General features: G+C 46.5%; 1 protein-coding gene across 1 annotated transcript in view; it reads left to right on the top strand.

Annotated features, from left to right (window-relative positions):
- The window catches only part of TNFRSF19 (TNF receptor superfamily member 19), an 87,466-nt gene extending 82,682 nt beyond the window's left edge, over positions 1 to 4,784 (top strand). The window contains exon 10 of the mRNA XM_029936955.1: positions 1,866 to 4,784. Within this exon, the coding sequence (XP_029792815.1) occupies positions 1,866 to 1,868 (3 nt within the window). The 3' untranslated portion in view covers positions 1,869 to 4,784. The remainder of the gene's footprint in view (positions 1 to 1,865) is intronic.
- The last annotated feature ends 15,369 nt before the right edge of the window (positions 4,785 to 20,153 follow it).

Raw genomic sequence — 20,153 nt, 5'->3', positions numbered from 1 at the left:
CAAGTGCACACCTTTGGAAGATTAACGCTCTTCTTTGCTTCAAAGGTTGACCAAGTATTTAGCTCAACTAGTTCTGTTTTTGTTCAACCCATTAGATTCCAGAAGGCAATTCAGATTTCCTTGTAACAGACTGATTCTCTGAGGTAGGGAACATACTTACTTCGCATAAATTTTCTTTCAGCAGCTTGGGATTATGAACCAAAGGACTTCCGGTTCCTTGAGTTTGTGTTTAGTCAGCTTGGTGATGGGCTCCTTCGTAATTCAGCAAAGCACAGCATTCCTGTTTGAAAAACACATAAGGGCAGCTGCGGACATTACTAGTGATTTATTTCCATGTCTTTTCAATGAAACTTGAAATTCCTATCCAGGCATTCACTCATATTTTCAGGTTTTTAACCTCAGTTCTCCCCTTTTATTCAGCTTTATTGAAACATAATTGACACTTAACACCGTGTAAGTCAAGACGTGTGCGATGTGACGATTGCATACATGTCTATACTGCATAAATGCACAGTGGCACTTCTGTCTTTACTTGGTGTGAGGCTCCCATTGCTAATGCATGATGCATTTGTTTCCAAAAACTGTATTTTTTACACAGTAGTTTTCTTGTGGGTGGTTTAAGACCACCCAGAATCTGATGATGATAGTTATGGTGCAGGATAAAGTAAATAGGTGTGAGAACCTTCTTGAGTCTGAATGACTCAATTCTAATCAAATTTTCCCTCTACACACCTCCCCAGAATGGAACAGACTAAGATATTTGGGATGTCAGTTGCTAGGATACCTAGGAGAATGAGACCAGGCTATTTACCTATAGGAAGAGCTATTTTTTGGTAATGTTTTAACCATCATTGGAAATATCAACATAAAATAATAGAAGGAATGGTAAAAAAAATAAATAGAGAGAGAGAGAGATGACCTGGGTTCTGGTTGCCCAGTCTTTTAAACTCTATTTTTTTTTTTGTCCATATCGGCAAAATAAATGTCCTTTGTCTCCCACAGTGGTGCTAATGTGGTTATTACTGTCATATTAACTGATTGATATATCTGATGAAACTATCTCATATTACTTAGAGTTCTTTCAGAAGTTTCTATATCTAGTTACTCTCCTTCAACCTAGGGGGGGAAATGTTTTCCCGTAGACTTACCTGATATGTCACCAATGCCAAATTAGTGGTAAATAAGTGAACGAAAGGTTTTATTCACCTGCAGTAATGCACAGTTGGCCAATCCCTCCAGAAGTCAGGTCGCTGCCCTTCTGTGATAAGGGACAGATCAAGGGTGCCACTTTGCTGAGGCCATCTGCCCACGGAAGAGTACAAACCTTCCAGGAAGATCATTAGAAGAGAAATCCTTCCAATCTATCTCTAAACTTTCTCCAGTCGTTTAGCAGAAGTTTCCAATGCAAAGAATAAGAATGTCACTAGTCATTAACCATCTGTGTTCTTTTAAAGAAGGGACTAAAGGATCCTAACATCTTTACAAATGCTTTACAAGAATGAACGCAGAAACACCCTTCAAATGTTTGGATGGGGTCGGAAATTAGCAAAAGAATCATGTGTTAGTACACGTTGCTTGCTTTGTGTCATGTTATCGTCTCTGCAGTGTTTCCTGCAAATACTGAGAAACTTTGAGAGGTTATAAAATCTCTACTTTATTCTCAGCATATGTGGGCACCCGGGTAGTCAAGCACCATTAATGAGCCGCTTGTCTATATATTATTAAATTCATGTGTCCTGCTAGTTAAAAGTCACGTACAATAATTTTGAATGACTACAGCTGAGCAGCTTTCATTCGTGAGGTTGTTTTTCAAGCTTTCCTTGTTGCTGTTTTAGGAAGCTTAAAGTACTTTCTTCTTTCTGCAGTAGAAGAATATGGATGGAACCCAGCAGGCACTTAACTCCTCCGCTTGGGCTTCTAAGGGCTGAGCACAGTCTGGACCTCGCATGGCTTCTAGGGGGAAAGAAAATAAATCTGAACCAAACTGATGGCATTTTAAGCCTTTCAACCAGTTGCTTCTGAGCCAGACCAGCTGTAAGCTGAAACGTCAAGGAACAACAAGAAAAGACTCCAGGCACTCACGATACTCTGCATCTTTCCTAAACAAGAAGCTTGTACGCCATGAGCGTGACTTCAAAGACCGGCGGGTCGAGTCTGCAGCCTGCAGGATTATGAGCGTGTAACAAGAAACAGAAGTGCGTCCGTGTGTCTTTTCATGGCGAATGTGGTTTTACCAGACTGAAGACCCAGGGTCTAAGTTTTCATTGACATTTTCTTTCCAGAAATAATTTCACATAGCCGATTATCCTCTTAAAAGTCAACAGCAGAAGTTTCCTTAGTTTTTATGTAGAATGGTTCAAAATGAGCAGTTCCATTTGACGAAGTTCACGTTTTCATCATCCTATTTGCTTAGGAGGCGAGAATTGACTTCACACTGCCCGCCTGAATCACGGGTTTGTTAGGTGAAGTTAACTGGCCTGACTAGGAATCAGAGGAGAGCAAGTCTTTTCTGGAATTGACACTTGTGACCTCGGCCACTCGTCCCAGAAACCCTGCTGGACCTTGTAACGGGAGGGGTCGGGCTGGGAGAGGGGTGGGGAAAAAGCCGCTCACCACCCTGCCTTAAAGCCCACTTAGCACACATACCGTAGAGACCTGTATACACTGATGAACGTATTTCTGTGAAAATCAGTTGATCAGGAAGCATGTGTTACTTCTATCCCTGTGACTGGGCTTAAGAGATTCAGAATTTGTCCTGCATAGAAAAGTGATATTTATAAAGATAATGTTCTTTCCCTTCTCGCCCTCCTCCCCCCACATCCTGCCTCTGACAACCACCAGTCTGTTCCCTGTACCTGTGAATTTGGTTTTGGTTTGGTTTTGTTCATTTTGCATCGTATCTTACACTAAGGGCTTTAGAAATACACCATATCAGGCTCCCCTACTACTGAGATGTAACACCAAGTGAGTGGTCTTATGAGACTGAATTACATACTCAAAAAGAAAGGGCACAATTTGTAGATGGCATGTAGGTGAGCAGTTCGCAACTGCCCTTAGGTCATCTGACCAAGTACCACGGGGTTCCTTCCGACCGTGTACATTTCGTTTGCACCATGATCCCGTCTTAGCCAGTGATGCTGGATTTAAGTGCTTCATTCCGGCACCCCATCCGTTACCTGCTTGGTAGTTACACACCGGAATTATCTCTACAGCTCAGACAGAAATGAACCCAGTTCAGTCATGAATCAGGGGATGGCTCATTTGCTCTTAATCTTTATGCCCTGGAGAGGAATTACTAGAGTAGGATTTATTTGTTTCCTACTTGAATGTACAGGATCAGTTCACTGATTACTATTGCCTCTGTCACACTTGCACTTAAAAAAGAAATAGAACATGGTTGCGTTTGAGTGCGCTAAAATTCTTTGTTTCACAATTGCCCCACCCAAATCAGTGTCTTGTACCTAACATTGAAATCAAACTTTAAAAAAAAAGTCCGTCTTTCTCAGGACCTTGTTATCTTCTTATTTATTAAAACCATGCTTTCTGCTCCTTGCAAGATTTTAGGGAAATCTAATGAGCCCTCGTCCTCGTGGCTGGGCCAACATTCCAATGTGTGTGAATTCCCATGGCCTCCGTTCCATTATCCAAAATAAGAAATTGGAGTAGTCTCAGGGTAGTCCATAGTCTTCTGTGTCTGTTTAATACCCAGTCATAAATGATTGGCTTTTCCTCCTTTCCTTTTTTTTTTTTTTTTTTTTAGCATTACCCAGTAGTCTTTCAAGTATGGTAACTCACCAGCTCTTAGAATTCTGAGTCATCTTTAGGAAAGTTGTGTAAAATATTTAGGATCTGACCACAAGATGTCTGTGCACATGCACACTAGTTTCCTTGAGTGGCTTCCCCGTAACTCACATATGTGTGCCATTGTTTGCAATCCAAAAGTTTTGTTTTGACAGAGGGATGATCAAAGTAGGCCGGGGCTATGCCCCTTCTGGTGACCCGAATATATTTTCCACATGTAGAAACCTTCCTCGACTTCAAAGACAAATAGTTGCTGGAGAGAAGCTTGGATCGATGGGAACGAGACTGTGGCCCCCAAACCCCGAAACATCGCTTTTGATCAGTAGGGAAATGCTTCGGGTGGAAATTCAATTTCATGTGATGTGGCATTTGAAAACATCCTGGGTTATTTTATCAGGAGGAAGTCAGTTTACCACCACGGACTACAGAAACATACAATAATGTTAGATTCTTCTATACTTTGGGTAAACACTTGAGAGGAAAATCCCTTCTGTTTCGCACAGTCAGAGCACCCCTGCAGCCCGCACATGGACTGTACCTGCTGGGATACCGATGCTGGGAACTCTTCGTCGGGTACCAAGAAGGCCGGGAGTGAGAACCGGTGTGACTTCTAACGCTGCGGACACCCACCAACAAGAATGAGGCAAGGATTTGGGGAATGACCATGTAAAGGCATGGGCTTTCTCATTTTGTGTATATGGAATATATTTTTCCAGTATAGATTTTTCTACTCTAGATAATGTGGTCATGTTGCTATTACCTAGTTAAGCTCTATTGCTTGTGCCAGTAAAAAAAAAAAAATGAAAAGAAAAAGGAAAACAGTCCATCATTGCTTGAAAGTCGCCAGCTTGAATCAGTTTAGATTTCATCACTGCTATTTTACATACTGGAATTTATAAATTTGAATATTTTCATTTTCTTACACAAATAGTTTTGTAATAGCTTTTTTTTTATATGTGAATAAAATTGTTACCTGGTGTTCATTCATGCTTACATGTCCAGTAAAAAACAATGATTAGTGATGGGGATGTGGATTTGATTTCCTCTCTTGCTCCCCATTTGGGGGCTCCCCTAAATTCTGATCCATCTAGTGTCACCCTCTCTGACCCCTCAGATGTTATGAGGGAGATTTGAAATCCTCCCTGGTGACCTGCTGGCATTTCTCAGGCACGCCAAGCTACTGAAGAATTCTCGGAGTTATTTGAGAACCTTTGGTATCAAGATATTTTTATGATCTCTTCTTTTTTCTCCTTCATTTCCTGATATAAAGAAGGAAAAACAAAAGGAGACGTTTTATACTCATTCTTTCCAGAGGTCAGTGGGACATTCTCCTGCAGAGGAGGGGACTGACTCCCACAGAGCAACACGGGTCACTGTGAGAGGTTTTTTTTCCTTCCCAGCGTCTGCCCTGCCATCCCTTCAGTAAAGCTTTTAAAGCTATTATTAGATTTTGAGAGAGGACGTTAAGCTTCCTGGAGAAAAGTAGGTTATTTTGAAGTGACGCCATATCTCTCAGCTGGTCCCTCTGTGGTGGTCTGCCACACTGAGGACCCCCTGAGGGCAGGACATTCACACCTCTCCCTCTTCCACAGCCCCGCCCACGCACCAGCGCATGTAGACTTTTCCCGTGGCCATGGCTGGCTTGTGGGGCCATGAACTCTTCGAGAACAGTAACTCAAAGCTTGTGAGGCTCTAACAGAAGGTCCGAAGTATTCTATTGTCACACAAACAACTCCTTTTCTCTGTTACCACTGTAGTGAAGGTCTCCTTGCAGCTCTCAGTCGCTGGCTGAATTTGTCTGTGTGTCTCATTCTAACTTGAGAAAGTATTGTCTGATTTCCTTAAAAGGTAGTCGGCATCGGCAGCTTAGATTTATCATTGAGTCAGGTTGAACCTCAACAACACTGAGAATTCCCCAAACCTTCTATAGTGCCTCGGAAATTTCAGTATGACCCTTGGAAGTGATTCTAGACACGTAATTATACAGAATCAAGTCAATAGCTCACAGTCACAGTGGTTTTGTCACATTTCGGCCAGAGGAAGGTCACAAGGCTTCTCCTGCAGAGCTCAGGCAGATCAGAGTCTGGTCTGTCCATAAACCACCTGTGGCATTAGGGTGACTTACGGCTGCTTGCAAAGAAGCCCGCAGAAGACTTGAATTTTAGAAACCACTTTCTCTGGAACCGTGGGTGGGCTTACGACACAGGTTTCAATCATTTGCCTCTAAAGACAGGATTTTGTCTTTTGCTCTTAATTTCTAACGGCATTAACTTCTCCTACTTGAGATAGAAAAAGCTGGCATTCTGTCAGTTTTGCTTGGTGTTGAATTGAGCCAGCAGGACTCCGCAGCGGGATTTTCCTTACCTGGGTTGACTATTTACAGTCAACAGAAGATGGACCAGAACAGTCCATTGGCAAGCCTTGCATAGCAGGCTAGAGAGGCAGCCTGCCTCAAGGCCAGGCACCCGTCAGCCCCTCAGTGCATCAGATATGATTGTTTTCCTTGAAGGTCTAAACACAAATTTAGCTCCCTTCATAAGCCTCACTCGGAGAACTTCCTGTGTCAGCCCTTCCTTCCTCCCTTCATCTGCCTGTCCCTTCAGTACACACATGTACCGCAGTGGCACCGAGTATGTACTTGACCGCCAATCCAATGCCGGGGTTGAAGCAAACTGGGGATTATGAGGGAGACAAACCTTTTAAGGACTTACAAAGTAGGTCGTTATTGTAAAGACCTAAATGCAAATGCTTCTGGGGGGTGGGGGGGTCGCAGCGACATCCGGGAAAGTCATGACTCTCTCCTGTCATTGAGGCCACCTTGGTCCTTTTCTGACTTTAAGGGGTCAGTGCGATCTGAGATCTATGCGAGGACTTGGCTGAACCACCTGCTAACATCAAATCCACACTCTGCCGGAGGCCTTGAGAAGACCTAGGCCAGGGATGATGGATCCCCGCCCCAACCCCTCACCAGCGTTGAGCAGCCACACCCTTCCAGAGCCTGCAAAAGGCAACGGCAATCACTCGTCAACCTTGGCCTTCTTGTCCTGAGCCTGTGGCTCCTGCGCTGCAGGCGCCCCTGCCATCACATCTGAGTGAACTTTTAGGGTGAACTGTGTCCACCCGGTTCTCAATCTTAGCCAGGCGCCTGCACCGGGAACTGGCCTCTTGCCCGATCACTTGTTTTCTCAGCTCCTTGCCCTTGTCCTAGAAAGGCCGCTGCTTCGCTGTTGGCTCCCCACGTGACTGAGCCCCCCTCCCCAGGAAACCCAGAGGAGGCCGGCCTCTAGTTGGGGGTGGCAGCAATGCATGGCTGTTGCCTTTCCTTCTCCCAAGCCTCCCATCCCTTCCGCTGGGAGGCGTCACCACACCTGCAGCCTGTGCCCCCTCCCCGGGCACTGGGCACACCTGCCTCGACACAGAGCCGTGGATACATCAACACGAATAGGCGAGCAGAGAGGTGAATCCAAGGGCCAGCTTGGGACGGAGGCCAAGCATAGAGTGGAGAGAGGAGCTGTGTAGAGAACCCCAGGCCTCCCTGCACCTGTTCTCACCCTCGAAGTTCATCTACGTTTTCTCCAAGGACCCAGAGCCAACGCAGCTGCCGCAGTAACACGATGAAGAGTGTGCCTTTTTCTGTAGAATGAATGGTTCTAATGTCGCTAAGGCTTGACCCTAGCTTGCAAGAGAGAGAATGTGGGATTTGTGGTGGTTTTTCAAATGCAAGATTCTGGAAGCATGGTGCCAACGTGGGGAGGGAAGATGAAACTTAATCATTATAAAAGAGGAAATTTCTCCTCCTCCTTGCTTTTGTCCTTCCTTCATGTCCCTACCCACAAGACCGAAAATCTTGGTCTCCAGGCTTTCAATAGGTGGGGAGGGGTCCAACAGCCACTGGCTGGATGACCAGGTACCACACAGAACGAAACAAGGAGAGGTAGCCCGGGGCCACACTCAAGCCCTGTCTGACTGGAGACTTGGCATCCCTTGAGGAATCTCACCTTTAATAAATCCACCAAGGGAACACCTGAGCTTGGCCAATCCAACCTGATGACAAGGCACCTTTGCAGACACACTTTCTTGAAGTGTCATGAGGAAGTTATGGAAAGCTAGGATCCAACTGGCGACTCTTTGGAGAATGTCTTCTTTCAGTTTATAAACCAGCCCACTACCCACGACTGAAGATTCTAGGCTATTCTCAGAGGAAATCCCAATTAGATATCTCTAGGGGAGTGTGGTGGTTAACTTGATGTGTCAACTTGGCTGGATGCTGAGACCCAGATGTTTTGGTCAAATATCAGTCTAAATGTTGCGATGAAGGTGTTTCTATGAGTTTTAATTTAGTAGGCTTTAAGTAAAGCCCATGCTCTCCAGACTGCTGTGGGCCTCATCCAATCAGGTAAGGTTTTCAGAGAATAGCCAGGCTCCCTGAGGAAGAGGAACACTGTCTCCTCTCTGCCTTCAGATTCAGGCCGCAATGTGAACTCACCCCTGAGTCTCCCACCTGCTCGCCTGCCCTGTGAATTTCACACTTAGCAGCCCCCACAGTCTCTTGAGCTAGTTCCTTAAAATACATCTTTCTACACACACACACACACACACACACACACACACACACACACACACACAGGTACCTGTTGGTTTTGTTTCTCTGAAAAACCCAGACTAATGCAAGAACTAACCAATCCTTCAATCCCCCAAGCTAGACACCGGTGACCAAACATAAGGAAAGTGTTCTCTGTTGGGCAGACCAGTAGAATCTCAGGGGGCTCAAGGCTTTCTTAAAACTCACAGGGGGCGCCTGGGTGGCTCAGTCAGTTGAGCGTCTGGCTTTGGCTCAGGTCATGATCTCACGGTTCGTAGGTTCAAGCCCTACGTCGGATTCTGTGCTGAGCACTCAGAGCCTGGAGCCTGCTTCAGATTCTGTGTCTCCTTCTCTCTCTGCCCCTCCCCTGCTTGTACTCTCAGTCTCTCTCTCTCTCTCTCTCTCTGAAAAATAAACAAACATTAAAAAAAAGTCACAGAACCCAGAAGTCATTGGTCTGTCAGATGGAAAATACTGCGACCTCTCATCTTTATCTTCAGACACAGTGCCCTTCGCGCTCTTGACTTCTCTCTTCTTCCGTCAGTAGTCAGCAGTTGGGACTGAAGTCCCCACCCTCGCCTCTGCATTCTTTACTCTGCCTCTCACCACAGCCGACATCCCGCATTAAGGGCAAGGCCTGGCTCTAACCGGTTTGGATATAATGACTAGATCTTAGTTCAGGGAACCTACGAGAAAAAACAGCCACGGTTCTATTCTAGAAGAATGACCAAAACGATTCTCTCTGAGGGGAGCCTTTGCATGAAAACTCACGACTGTCATTTATTATTAGACTCGCAAAAACTGTCTATAGTATGATCTCACTCAGCCAAGAGCCATGGGATCCTTTGAATTAGTCTGTCTCTTTGGCAGTCCAGGAAGTGGGAATTACTTGACTGTAAAGAGAGTGATGTAGAGAAAGAGCCCGAGGTCTTCAGTGACTCAGACACAGAGTCAGAGCAAGAGTCTCTGTCTTCTACAGTTCTCGAGTATCGTTTTTGTGACTCCAGTAGAGAAGTTTGTTCCACAAGACCCGAAGAAAAAGCCCCTGCAAGCCAAACTCCTCCCCAAAACCAACCCCACCTACATAATCATATATGTCACTCCAAGGGGACCTCTTGGTTTTCATTCTAAACACAGGCTCCATATTTGCTCTCTGACTTTGGGGTCTGGGGTCCTAGGAATGGCATCTTCAGGACATTTCTCTCACCAACCCAAAGGTGCAGCAGGCCATTTCTCGAGTCAACATATTAATTCAGTTGCTGATTTCCTACACTTCTTGAAACAAATGATTGAATGTGTTAGTGTATACCATGAGGCTGAATTTTAGAAAAATCATACATTAAAAAGTACAGTGGTGGGGTGCCTGGGTGGCTCAGTCAGTTAAGCATCCGGCTTCGGCTCAGGTCATGATCTCATGGTTTGTGGCTTTAAGCCCCGTGTCAGGCTCTGTGCTGACAGCTAGCTCAGAGCCTGGAGCCTGCTTCTGATTCTGTATCTCCCTCTCTCTAACCCTCCCCTGCTCACGCTGTCTCTCTCTGTCTCTCAAAAATAAATAAAAAACATTTAAAACAAATTTTTAAAAGTACAGGGGAGAGGCACCTGGGTGGCTTAGTCGGGTAAGCATCCGACTTCAGCTCAGGTTATGATCTCACATTCGTAGGTTTGAGCCCCCCATCAGGCTCTGTGCTGACAGCTCAGAGCCTGGAGCCTGCTTCAGGTTTTGTCTCTGTCTCTTTGTCCCTCTCGTGCTCACACCCTGTCTCTTTCTCTCTCAAAATAAATAAGCACAAAGAAAAGAGTTTTTTTTAAGTACAGTGGAATCTGTCACACAAAACAAGCTCATAGCATACAAGGTATTCCTCATTTTTAAACATACTTATCTAGCTTGCTGTGTACCTATATTCACAATCTATAGCTTTCTGTGTATAATTACTAGTTTTTCACCAAAATTCAATCCAATGAATAAAGAGTTACTCTCACAAAAGACATACCAACTTTCGAGAGAGCTTCAAAAGATACATTTCAAAGAAGTCTTAAGTAACAGGAATATTATCAGAATAACAAGTTGCCCAACCAAGGGGCCTCTCTGAAGTTAATGACACTTATCTGGATATTCAAGTCTTGTTTGTTTGTTTGTTTGTTTGTTTAAATCCTAATGCTTGACAGCTCGACCTTGTGCCTTGGATATTTCTGTCAGGGTGATGAATAAATTCAAAACCAGGTTCTTCACTCAGAGATCCACTGATGATAATGTGGAACATTTGAAAACAGCTCGTCTCTTATGGCACTTTTATACCATTATTTCATTGGATTTTCACATCTTCCCATGAGTGGTGTTATTAGCTTCTTCTTCCAGATGAAGAAATGAAGATGCAAGGAGATTAAATAACCAGACCTCAAGTCAGGGAACAGTAGAAATTGGTAGAGAAGATGTTCAACAACAAGTTTTCAGCCAGCAAGTGGTAGAGCTGGGATTTGAACCCCGGATTTCTGACTCTGTAAGCCATGATCTTTCCGCCATACAACGCAGTTTACAGGCCACGTTCCACACTGAAGTGAGATGAGGAGAGAGCCCATGTTTCCCGACCGCGTTTGTGCAGAATGAGGGCACAAGATTGAAACAACAGGGCAAAGTCTCCTTGCTTTACCTCATAAGCCTAACGTGGAGCTAGAAGGAGCCTTAGGGACTGTCTGCACTGGCGGTTTGGCATGGTGACCTGTGGGTCCCCAGAGCTCTGAGGCGGCTGCCCAGGCAGGGGTGGGGAGCGGAGCAGGGGGAGAGACAGAGAGACAGAGAGACCTGGGCTGGGAAACCGACGATCCTCTAAACCCAAGACGATTCACCTCCTCATGTGCGGAGATACTCAGACCTAGAGAACTTCGACTTCCTCCTTGGTGCTCCGGCTCGAAACCCACTGGTTTTCCTCCAAATCCAGGCTAAACTCCATCCTACATTTCTCTCTTTTCAGCGAGGAGACCAAATTGAGAGCCACACCACCACTGCCCATGGCATTCGAATGACTATGGTATGACGGCATCCCTCCTGCCCCGGCCCTCCCGTGCCTTCCCAGCCTCACGACATCAAGGCCTGACTCCTCAGCTGGACAGTCAAGGCCCTTCAGGACCTGGCCCCAGGTCACCAACTCGGCTTCCCGTCCCTCAATCTCCTGCTCCGCCTCAGTCTCTCAGACCTTCACACGGTGCCTGGGCCAGCTCACGCCTCCTGGTCCCCTGGGGAATTCAAACTTCAGTCTCAAATCATTAATGAATCCCTGGTATGGATGTCCCTAAGCTCTTTGCACAGTTTAAAATATTTTCCCCTAAGGATTCCATTGTTCTGCCTTTATTTTAGCAATTGTTAATATTATTTCATGATCGCCTGTATATCTTTCTTCTTCTCACTAGGCTGCCAGCACGGAATTTAGTTTTTCCAGTTCTACATTTCTAGCTTAGAATAGTGTTTGGCACCTAATGGATGTTTATTTACCTATTATTTACTAGTATACACAAACATTTATTTTAAATTTTTACTTATAAATTTAAATAATTATTAATAAAATAATAAATATTACACCAACAATTATTAATAGGATTTAATGGAGGGATTAAATCTTAATTATGAAATTAACTATAAGTGTTAATCAATTAAATACAACTTTAATATTTTTATAAATATGCATTTATTGTATATGGATGCAAATAAATACATTTATTTCATGAATGAATGACTCCCAGAGGCCTGGAAGCCCTACAGCCCCTGGAATAAATTACAAGTCCTTTATTCTGGCCTTCAAGGCCCTTCCTGATTCAGTCACTGCTCACCCCTCAGTCATCTCATTCTGCTCTCCACTGGCTCCCTTCTTTTCTACCCCTGGCCATTGGCACTTGCTCCTCCCTTGAACTTTGATGGCTGATTCCGTCTTGTCTGGGGTCTCACCTCAGGTGCACTCCCCTCAGGAACCTTACCCTAGTCACACTCAACAGCTGTGGGCCCCTCAGTGTTACTTGGTCCTCAAGCCCTAGTTTTCTCCATTACTAAAAGGAGATAATAATTGTCCCTACGTCACAGTAGAGTCATGAGAAGTAACTACAACCTTAATGCACAAAAGCCCACAGTTAGTATTCAACAATCTAGCATTATTATTATTATTATTATTATTATTATTATTATTATTATATTTTTCCAGGTTCTCCAAGGACTATAATCCAGATGTCCAAAAACAGAGTCAGTGGCTTGATGAAAATGGACACTAAGACAAAAACAGAGACCAGATTCTAATCTGAGTTTTCCCACCAACCCGCTGAGTGACCCTGGACACATCCCTTCTCTGGGCTGCCTTTTTCTTATTCTATAAATACACGAATCTGATTTCACAGGCTCTTTCAGGCCCTTGAGTTGTGCGATCTGAGATCCCGACTCATGGAAACTCCAACTTGCAGGGGGGGGGAGCTGTAACATCACCCAGCGCCCCGCCGCTCCCACCAGCCCCCCCACACCCATAATGTGCCATCGGAGGCGAGTTCCCACTTCAAGCCCTGGCATCCCATCCTCCCTTCACCGTTCTCTCAGAGAAGAGCAGGACCCGGCTGTGACCGTCCCCACGGCCTCCCCGCCGCCACGTTATTTCTGGATGCTGTTGGAGTGGACACACCCCCTATAAACGTTAGTACCCCAGGTCTCTGGGAGGTCATCTAACCCTTTTCCTCCTCTCTCAAAACTATCTATCCATTCACAGATAAATGGATAAGCAGAACGTGGCACATATAAGCCATGGGCTCTGCTTCAGTGATAAAAGGGAAGGCGATCTTCACAGGCTCTGGAGTTTGAAGACATTTTGCTCAGTGAAATAAAGGATAAAAATCGTATGATCCCATCCATGTGAAGTACACCTAGACTCGGCAGATCCACCGAGGCGGAAGCAGACTAGAGCTACAGACTTTCTGCCGGGGAAGACGGAAGAGTTTTGGGAATGGACGGCGCTGATGGGGACACAAAGTTGTGGGCGTATTTAATGCTGCTAATTGTACACTTATGAATGGATGAAAAGTTTTATTTTATAAATATTTTACCACAACAATTTTTTTAAGTTTTTATTTATTTATTTTGTGTGTGTCAGAGGAGCGAGAGAGGACAAGTGGGAGAGGGGAAGAGAAAGAGGGAGAATTGCAAGCACAGTTCTTTTTTAAATTTTGTTAATGTTATTTTTGAGAGAGAGAGAGAGAGACAGCACCAGAGGGTCAGAAAGAGAGGGAGACACAGAATCCAAAGCAGGTTCTAGGCTCTGAACTGTCAGCACAGAGCCAGACGTGGGGCTCAACCTCACAAACTGTGAGATCCGGACCTGAGCCGAAGTCAGATGCTCAATCACCTGAGCCACCCAGGCGTCCCCCAAGCACCCTTTTTAAAACCTTAGTTGATTATCAAAATCAGGACCCCTGGATCCCAGCCCGAAACATCTGAGAGTCCTGATATGGGTCCCAAGAAGCTGTGGGTGAAACATGCCTCCAGGTGACTCTACTAAGACAGAAGTCCAGGGACTGCTCATCCAATCCGCTCACCTCACAGCTGGGAAGACTAAGGCCTGAAGCCCACCCCGCTCCCAGCAGCACACAGCTGGAGGAGAAGGAGCCTCTGCTCAGCCATGCCATGTTGTCTCCAGAGAAGGCCTTTGTCACAGCACTATGGCCTCGGGGACGCGCTCGAGAAAGGAGCAGGAAGTGCGGGAGGGGCCAGCTGGACCACCAGGAGGTGGAGGTAGCCACATTTGGCGAGGCAGGGGCCACGACTTAGCAGGACACTGCTCAGGGAGCTCTGTCCACCTCTGCTATGCAGCTCACTCATCACTTAAACTTCATCCTGGGACAAGGGAGGACAGTCACTGCCACCTTCACTTGCTCTGCAAAGGTCTCATCTTTGCAAGGTGAGACTGGGGCAGGAGGTGCCAGGAGGGCCAAGATGCGGCTCACCGTCTGGGGCAGGCGCTGCTCTGGCCAACAGGGGGCGGAGAGAGCCGAGGGGCACCCAGGACCCCACAGCTCTGACTGCCAGTCCCTTCATCCTCTGCCCACTTCCAGCTAAGTTTCCCTAGGCCCAACCCTAAAACCAGGCAGCTTTTCCATTGTGTTCATAGTAATTGTATGGGCAGTTATTGCTTCATTTGTTTGACTAGTGTGCCGGGTTCTGTGCTGTGCCCGAGGTACAGAGGGGAGTTAAGGTGAGTGCTGACAGGAGACAGGCAAGGGAAGTCTGAGTGGTAGACAGGTGGCTACCAGGAAGGAGCCTAGCAAGGGTCAGGCAGAGCTGGAGTCAAGGGCAGACTCAGCCTATCACCTGAAGCAAGGACTTGAGCAAGTTATTGAACTCTGAATCTTTTTCTTTTAATTGTGGCAAAATATACAAAACATGCAATTTGCCCTTTATGGGGGCAACTGGGTGGCTCAGTCGGTTAAGCATCCAACTTCGGCTCAGGTCATGATCTCATGGTCCGTGAGTTTGAGCCCCGCAACAGGCTCTGTGCTGACAGCTCAGAGCCAGGAGCCTGTTTCAGAGTCTGTGTCTCCCTCTCTCTGCCCTTCCCCCCCAAGAATAAACAAACATTAATCCGTTTCCCCTGTACCACTGTGACATGAGGTACCCTCACATTGTTGTCAACCAATCACCACTATACATGGACAGAATGTTTTCTCTTTCCAGACGGAATGTGCCCATTAAACAACCCCGCCCTGTTCCCCCTTTCTCCACCCCCGGTGCCCGCCATTCTTCCTGTCTGTGAACGTGACCACTCCAGGTACCTCATGTAAATGGAACCGTCCTTTTGTGATTAGTTTATTTCCCAGAGCATAGTGTCCTCAAGGTTCAAGGTTCATCCATGTTGTAGCCTGTGTTAGAATTTCATCTCGGGGCCTTTTACTGACTCCTGCGCAGAATGGTGACGATTTAGAACTCTCCAGAAGGAGCATAGTAAGAATCAGAGATACAATGTCTAATGCTCTCTCACAGAGTGGCTGTTCAGTAAGCAAAGGATATTATTGTTTCTACCTTTATTGCCATCTAAGAAGTGGAAAGAGTCTGCAAGCAAAATGGTGAGAGTGGAATCTGCATGGTGGTCTGGGGCTGTGAAGTCTGGGGAGGACTGTCGGAAGTCTCCCACGGTGCTGTGGGGTCATCTGGAGGGAGGAGTGACATGGAAATGAGGAAAAGGGGAAGGCTGGGGGTGGTTTGGGAGCCAGGTCTCATTCTCTCCAGAAGGTGTGTGTAGGGGCAGGCTGTGATGGCTCCCCAGGCTGCTGTGAGAAATCCTCTGGGCAGGCATGGAGAGGAAAGCCCCCCCCCCACAGTCTCCCCTGCGCCCACACTCCCTCCCCATCGCTCTGCCCCTCCCTCCCCCCCTGAATGCAGAGACACAGCTTGCTGCCTCTGAGTGTGGAGGTGTGGTGAGAGGAAGTGGGCAGGCCTTCCCAGGGGATTCTCCTAGTCCCCTGGCATCTAGGAGGGAGGTCACAGCAACAGAAGGCCCCTCGCCTGCCGTTGGGCCCGCTGCAGGTGCTAGATGAGCAGGTGTGGGAGAAGCAGCAAGTGTCATGAGCCCAGGAGCAGAGGTGGCAGCAAAACAGGTGTCAGCTTATGGTCCAGGGTTTGCCATGACCCGTATCTTCTGTGGGAGCTGGGATTCGACCAGGGGCTGTCAGGGAAAGTCAGGAAAGTCCCCTCTCCCACCTCGGGGAACGCAGACTGTCTTGGGAAAACCAGTTACCAGGACATGTTGGGAATGGTGGCTCTGTCCGTGCTGATATCTACAGGAGCCTATTGGCATGAACAGAGGAGCCTCTGAAGAAAGAACCTGGGGACAAGGAATGAGACAGGACAATCTAAGAAAGACAAACACAAACCCCTCCTACCCGGTCTGCTACCAAAGTCTGTCACAAGAGGAAACTAGCCACCGTGAGCAAGAGGCAGCAGATACAACAGAGCGCAAGGCTACATCTCCAGGAACTTGCTGTCATAGGGCCACAATCTGGAATAAGTGTTGTTATATGATCAAAGATATAAAAAAAAAACCCAGCATTGTGGGCAAGAAAATTAAGCAGATTTGGAAAAGAAATAGAATTTCTGAAAATGAAAAATGTAATAATTGAAATCTAAAACTCAGTAGATGGTTTAAAAGCAGAAAAGAAAATTGGGGGTGGGAAATACCTGGGTTTGTCAGTCGGTTAAACGTCCGACTTCAGCTCAGGTTATGATCTGACAGTTCGTGAGTTCAAGCCCCACAACCGGCTCAGTGCTGACAGCTCAGAGCCTGGAGCCTGCTTTGAATTCTGTGTCTCCCTCTCTCTGCCCCTCCCCAGCTCATGCTTTCTCTCTCTCTCTGTCTCTCTCCCTCTCTCTCAAAATAAAGAAACATTAAAAAAAAAAAAAGAAAGAAAGCTAGGATAAGTGATATCAATACCAGATCAAATGAACTTCAAGGCAAAAATAAATTTATTAGAGTTAGAAAAGAGGACTATTGTATAATCAGAAAAAAACAACAGGAAATATAGCAATATATAAACCTAATGGCATAGGCTCAAATATATAAGGGGACAAGTAAACTATGGACAAGATATATAACATGGATGGAATTACACAGTGAAATTATTTTTTAATAGTTTTTTTTGTGGGGGACGCCTGTGTTGCTAAGTTGGTTGAGCCTCCAATTTCAGCTCAGGTCACGATCTCATGGTTTGTGAGTTCAAGCCCTGCATCGGGCTCTGTGCTGACAGCTCAAAGACTGGAGTCAGCTTCAGATTCTGTGTCTCCCTCTCTCTGGCCCTCCCCTGCTCGCACTCGTCCCTCTCTCTCAAAAATGAACAAACATTTAAAAAATAATAAAATTAGAAAAGAAAGAAAATCATAGGGAGAGAAAGTACATCTACAGTCCTGTCCATATGTTTGTTGAAAGAAATCCCTGTATAAGTGGACTGGTGCAGTTCAAACCCATGTGGGTCAGGGGTGAACTGCACGTTCAAATTTAAAACTATTATATCTCGAATGGCACCAGATACAAATTGATCAACCAAATCACAGGCAGGGAGAGGGTACTTACAAGGCCTATAACCCATCAAAGATTGATTGGTGGCCTGATTGATGAGAAAAAGAAAACCTAAGCCCCTAAGATGGTAGGTACATTTACCTCTCAGGAGAAGGGGAGGGAAAGGAAGGTGGTGGTCAGGAATGGTGAAACTATGTTTGTTCAAGTCCCCTGTGGCAATGCTAGACACAAGTTAGTGTCTATCTCATCTCGGGTGTGATTATATAGATGTCTGTTACATGGTTTTCTCTATTTCCTATATATTAAGAGAGGTATAGGAGGGGCTTAGTAGGGAAAATGAATAAGGAATGGGAAGCATTAGGGACCAAAGACAGAAATTGCTGTTTGGGCATCTTTCCTAATAAGATGACCGTCTTTATAAGCTGACTGTCCACATACTCACCTTTTCAATCAGAACTTAATGCTCAAAATGAACACCCAGGCCCTCTGGCCCTGTGGAAGGTATTAGTGATCCTTTCCAGCAGGTGAGCTGGGGTGTTAATCTGATACCAGTCATCCTGGCCAGAGCTGGTGAGAGGGAGAATCTCTTCTTTGTTTGGCGCCTCTTAGGGCCTCCGGCTCACATTCCTGTGAGGTCCATTTGAGCAGCGGGCCACGTGTGCACCACCACCCTGTCTTTTCTCTGCTGGCCAGGGTTTAGGTTTCTACCTGCGGCACCTGCAGCACACCCCATCTCACACACATCGAGGTATCTTCTCATCTGAACAAAGGACCCTGGGAGCAGCCGGTATGGGCCCTGGAGTCCCCAAGGGGGAGGCCAAGGCAGGGAGCCGAGCCTTCCAGTGGTACTCTGTGCAGGCAGGAGACCTCATCACCCAGAGTGAGCCTTGGCCTGCATGTTGACCAACCTGCCCTGGCCTTTTCTGGGCCACACAGCTCATTTGATGATGTCCCAGGATCAGAGTCGGCTTCAAGGGTGTGCAATTCAAGGGTCATCCAGGACCCTGTGCTAAGAAGGGCCCCCATCTGGGTCCACGCTCTGCTTGCAGTCACCCTCTTAAAACTGTCAGTTACTTTTTAACAAGGGACCCCATGTTCTCATGTTGAATTGGGTCTCCCCCCAGCCTGGACCTGGACTGCAGTGTTTTCCTTTGAATGGTGAAGTTAGGGGCGTGGCCGGACAATGGGAGGCAGAAGGGAATACACGAGACAGGTCAAGTACAGGGGTGCTGTGAACAGCTGAAGCATGGCTTCCCTTCTCGCCTCTCCTTCCCCTGCGTCAACCCTGCCTGCGGCTCTCATTAAATCCCCGTCATGCCTACTAGGACCTGCTGTCTGCAAGCTCCGTGCTATGAGCCGAGGAATGCTCTGCTCAGGGAACAAGGTGGTGGACACTGCTGCCTCTGTCGTCACGGTGTCTGAAGCATCTCGAATCGCTGTGACTCGAAAATGAAGAGGAAACCTTGGGGATTCCTGCTATGCCCTAATCAGAGAAAACAAAACAAACGGCTTCCCAGGTACTGCAAAAGCATCTGATGATGGCTTTAAGTGAAGAATCGGGCCTTTGTGACGCTCTGAGGTCTGAGGTCCAGGTTCTCTTGAGAAAGCCCAGCTGGTGACTTACTTTTCCCGGTTGTGGGCCTATGGTTATGCCCATTTTTGGAGAAGAGTTGGCTTGTCTTTTACTTTCCTGTGCTTTACAAAGGGGCTCTGAAGATCCGTGTTGTGGGAGGCGTGGTGGTGGAAGGAAGGTATGGAAACGGGGGAGCCTCCAGAACTGGTGAAGGGAACGCTAGAATCTGAGCTCTTCCTCAGCCCTTGTGATGTCTTACTTAGCTCATTCTTCCCCACACTTTTTCTATAAAAAGGCTGGAAAGGTAGCACTTTAAAGAAAGTATAGAGTTTTGACAAATTCACCCCATTCTCTGAGAATCTACCCAGTTCTATGAGCCTTCATTGGGCAGGGGTGGGGTGAGGGGTTCTCCTCACTGACTTTGGCCTGTGGAGTCACTGAGAGCTGAAAGGAACCGTATACATAATGAAGTCCTGAATATAAATATATCAATGTGGGAAAAGTGTGACTCATAGAGGGAAAACCACTGACTCCAGACCATCTCTGTCACCACATTAACATATTCCTCCCCCACTCAACCTCTTTCAAGCATTGCTTTTTCTACTTTTCCCACCACAAACGATGCAGGTAGCAGGCAACGGGTTGTCATAGTTAAGAAGTGTCAGCAGTGTAGGACCCAGTTCATTTTGTCCCACAGCCGAGGCCCCTCCCAGAGTTACTGACTGCCAACAGTGGATTCTGAAGCCGTCAGTTCAAGGTGGGGTATGAGATCTGAGTTGACCAGCACTGGTAGACCCTTTATGTGTAAACCATTTCCTAAGTCTGAGATGAGGTTCGTGGCAATTGAATGGGTTTCTAGGATCGAGAATGCCTGTTGTAAACCTGCTGTTTGCAATTTATAGCATGCTCCTACGCCTACAGATATGGAGATAAATGGTTAAAGTAGAGCAGAAGGAAGGAACATCATTGAGGACCACATCCAAAGGACTAGAGCCGGGGCGCCTGTGTGAGTCAGTCGGTTGAGCGTCCAACTTCGGCTCAGGTCATGATCTCACGGTTCGTGGGTTCAAGCCCCACATCAGGCTCTGTGCTGACAGCTCAGGGCCTAGAATCTGTCTTCAGATTCTGTGTCTCCCTCTTTCCCTGACCCTCCCCTCCTTATGCTGTC

This window comes from Suricata suricatta, chromosome 4 (genome assembly GCF_006229205.1).
Source record: "Suricata suricatta isolate VVHF042 chromosome 4, meerkat_22Aug2017_6uvM2_HiC, whole genome shotgun sequence".
Lineage (NCBI taxonomy): Eukaryota > Metazoa > Chordata > Mammalia > Carnivora > Herpestidae > Suricata > Suricata suricatta.
Note: the sequence above shows the minus strand (reverse complement) of the source record. Positions and strands in the feature narration are given on the sequence as shown.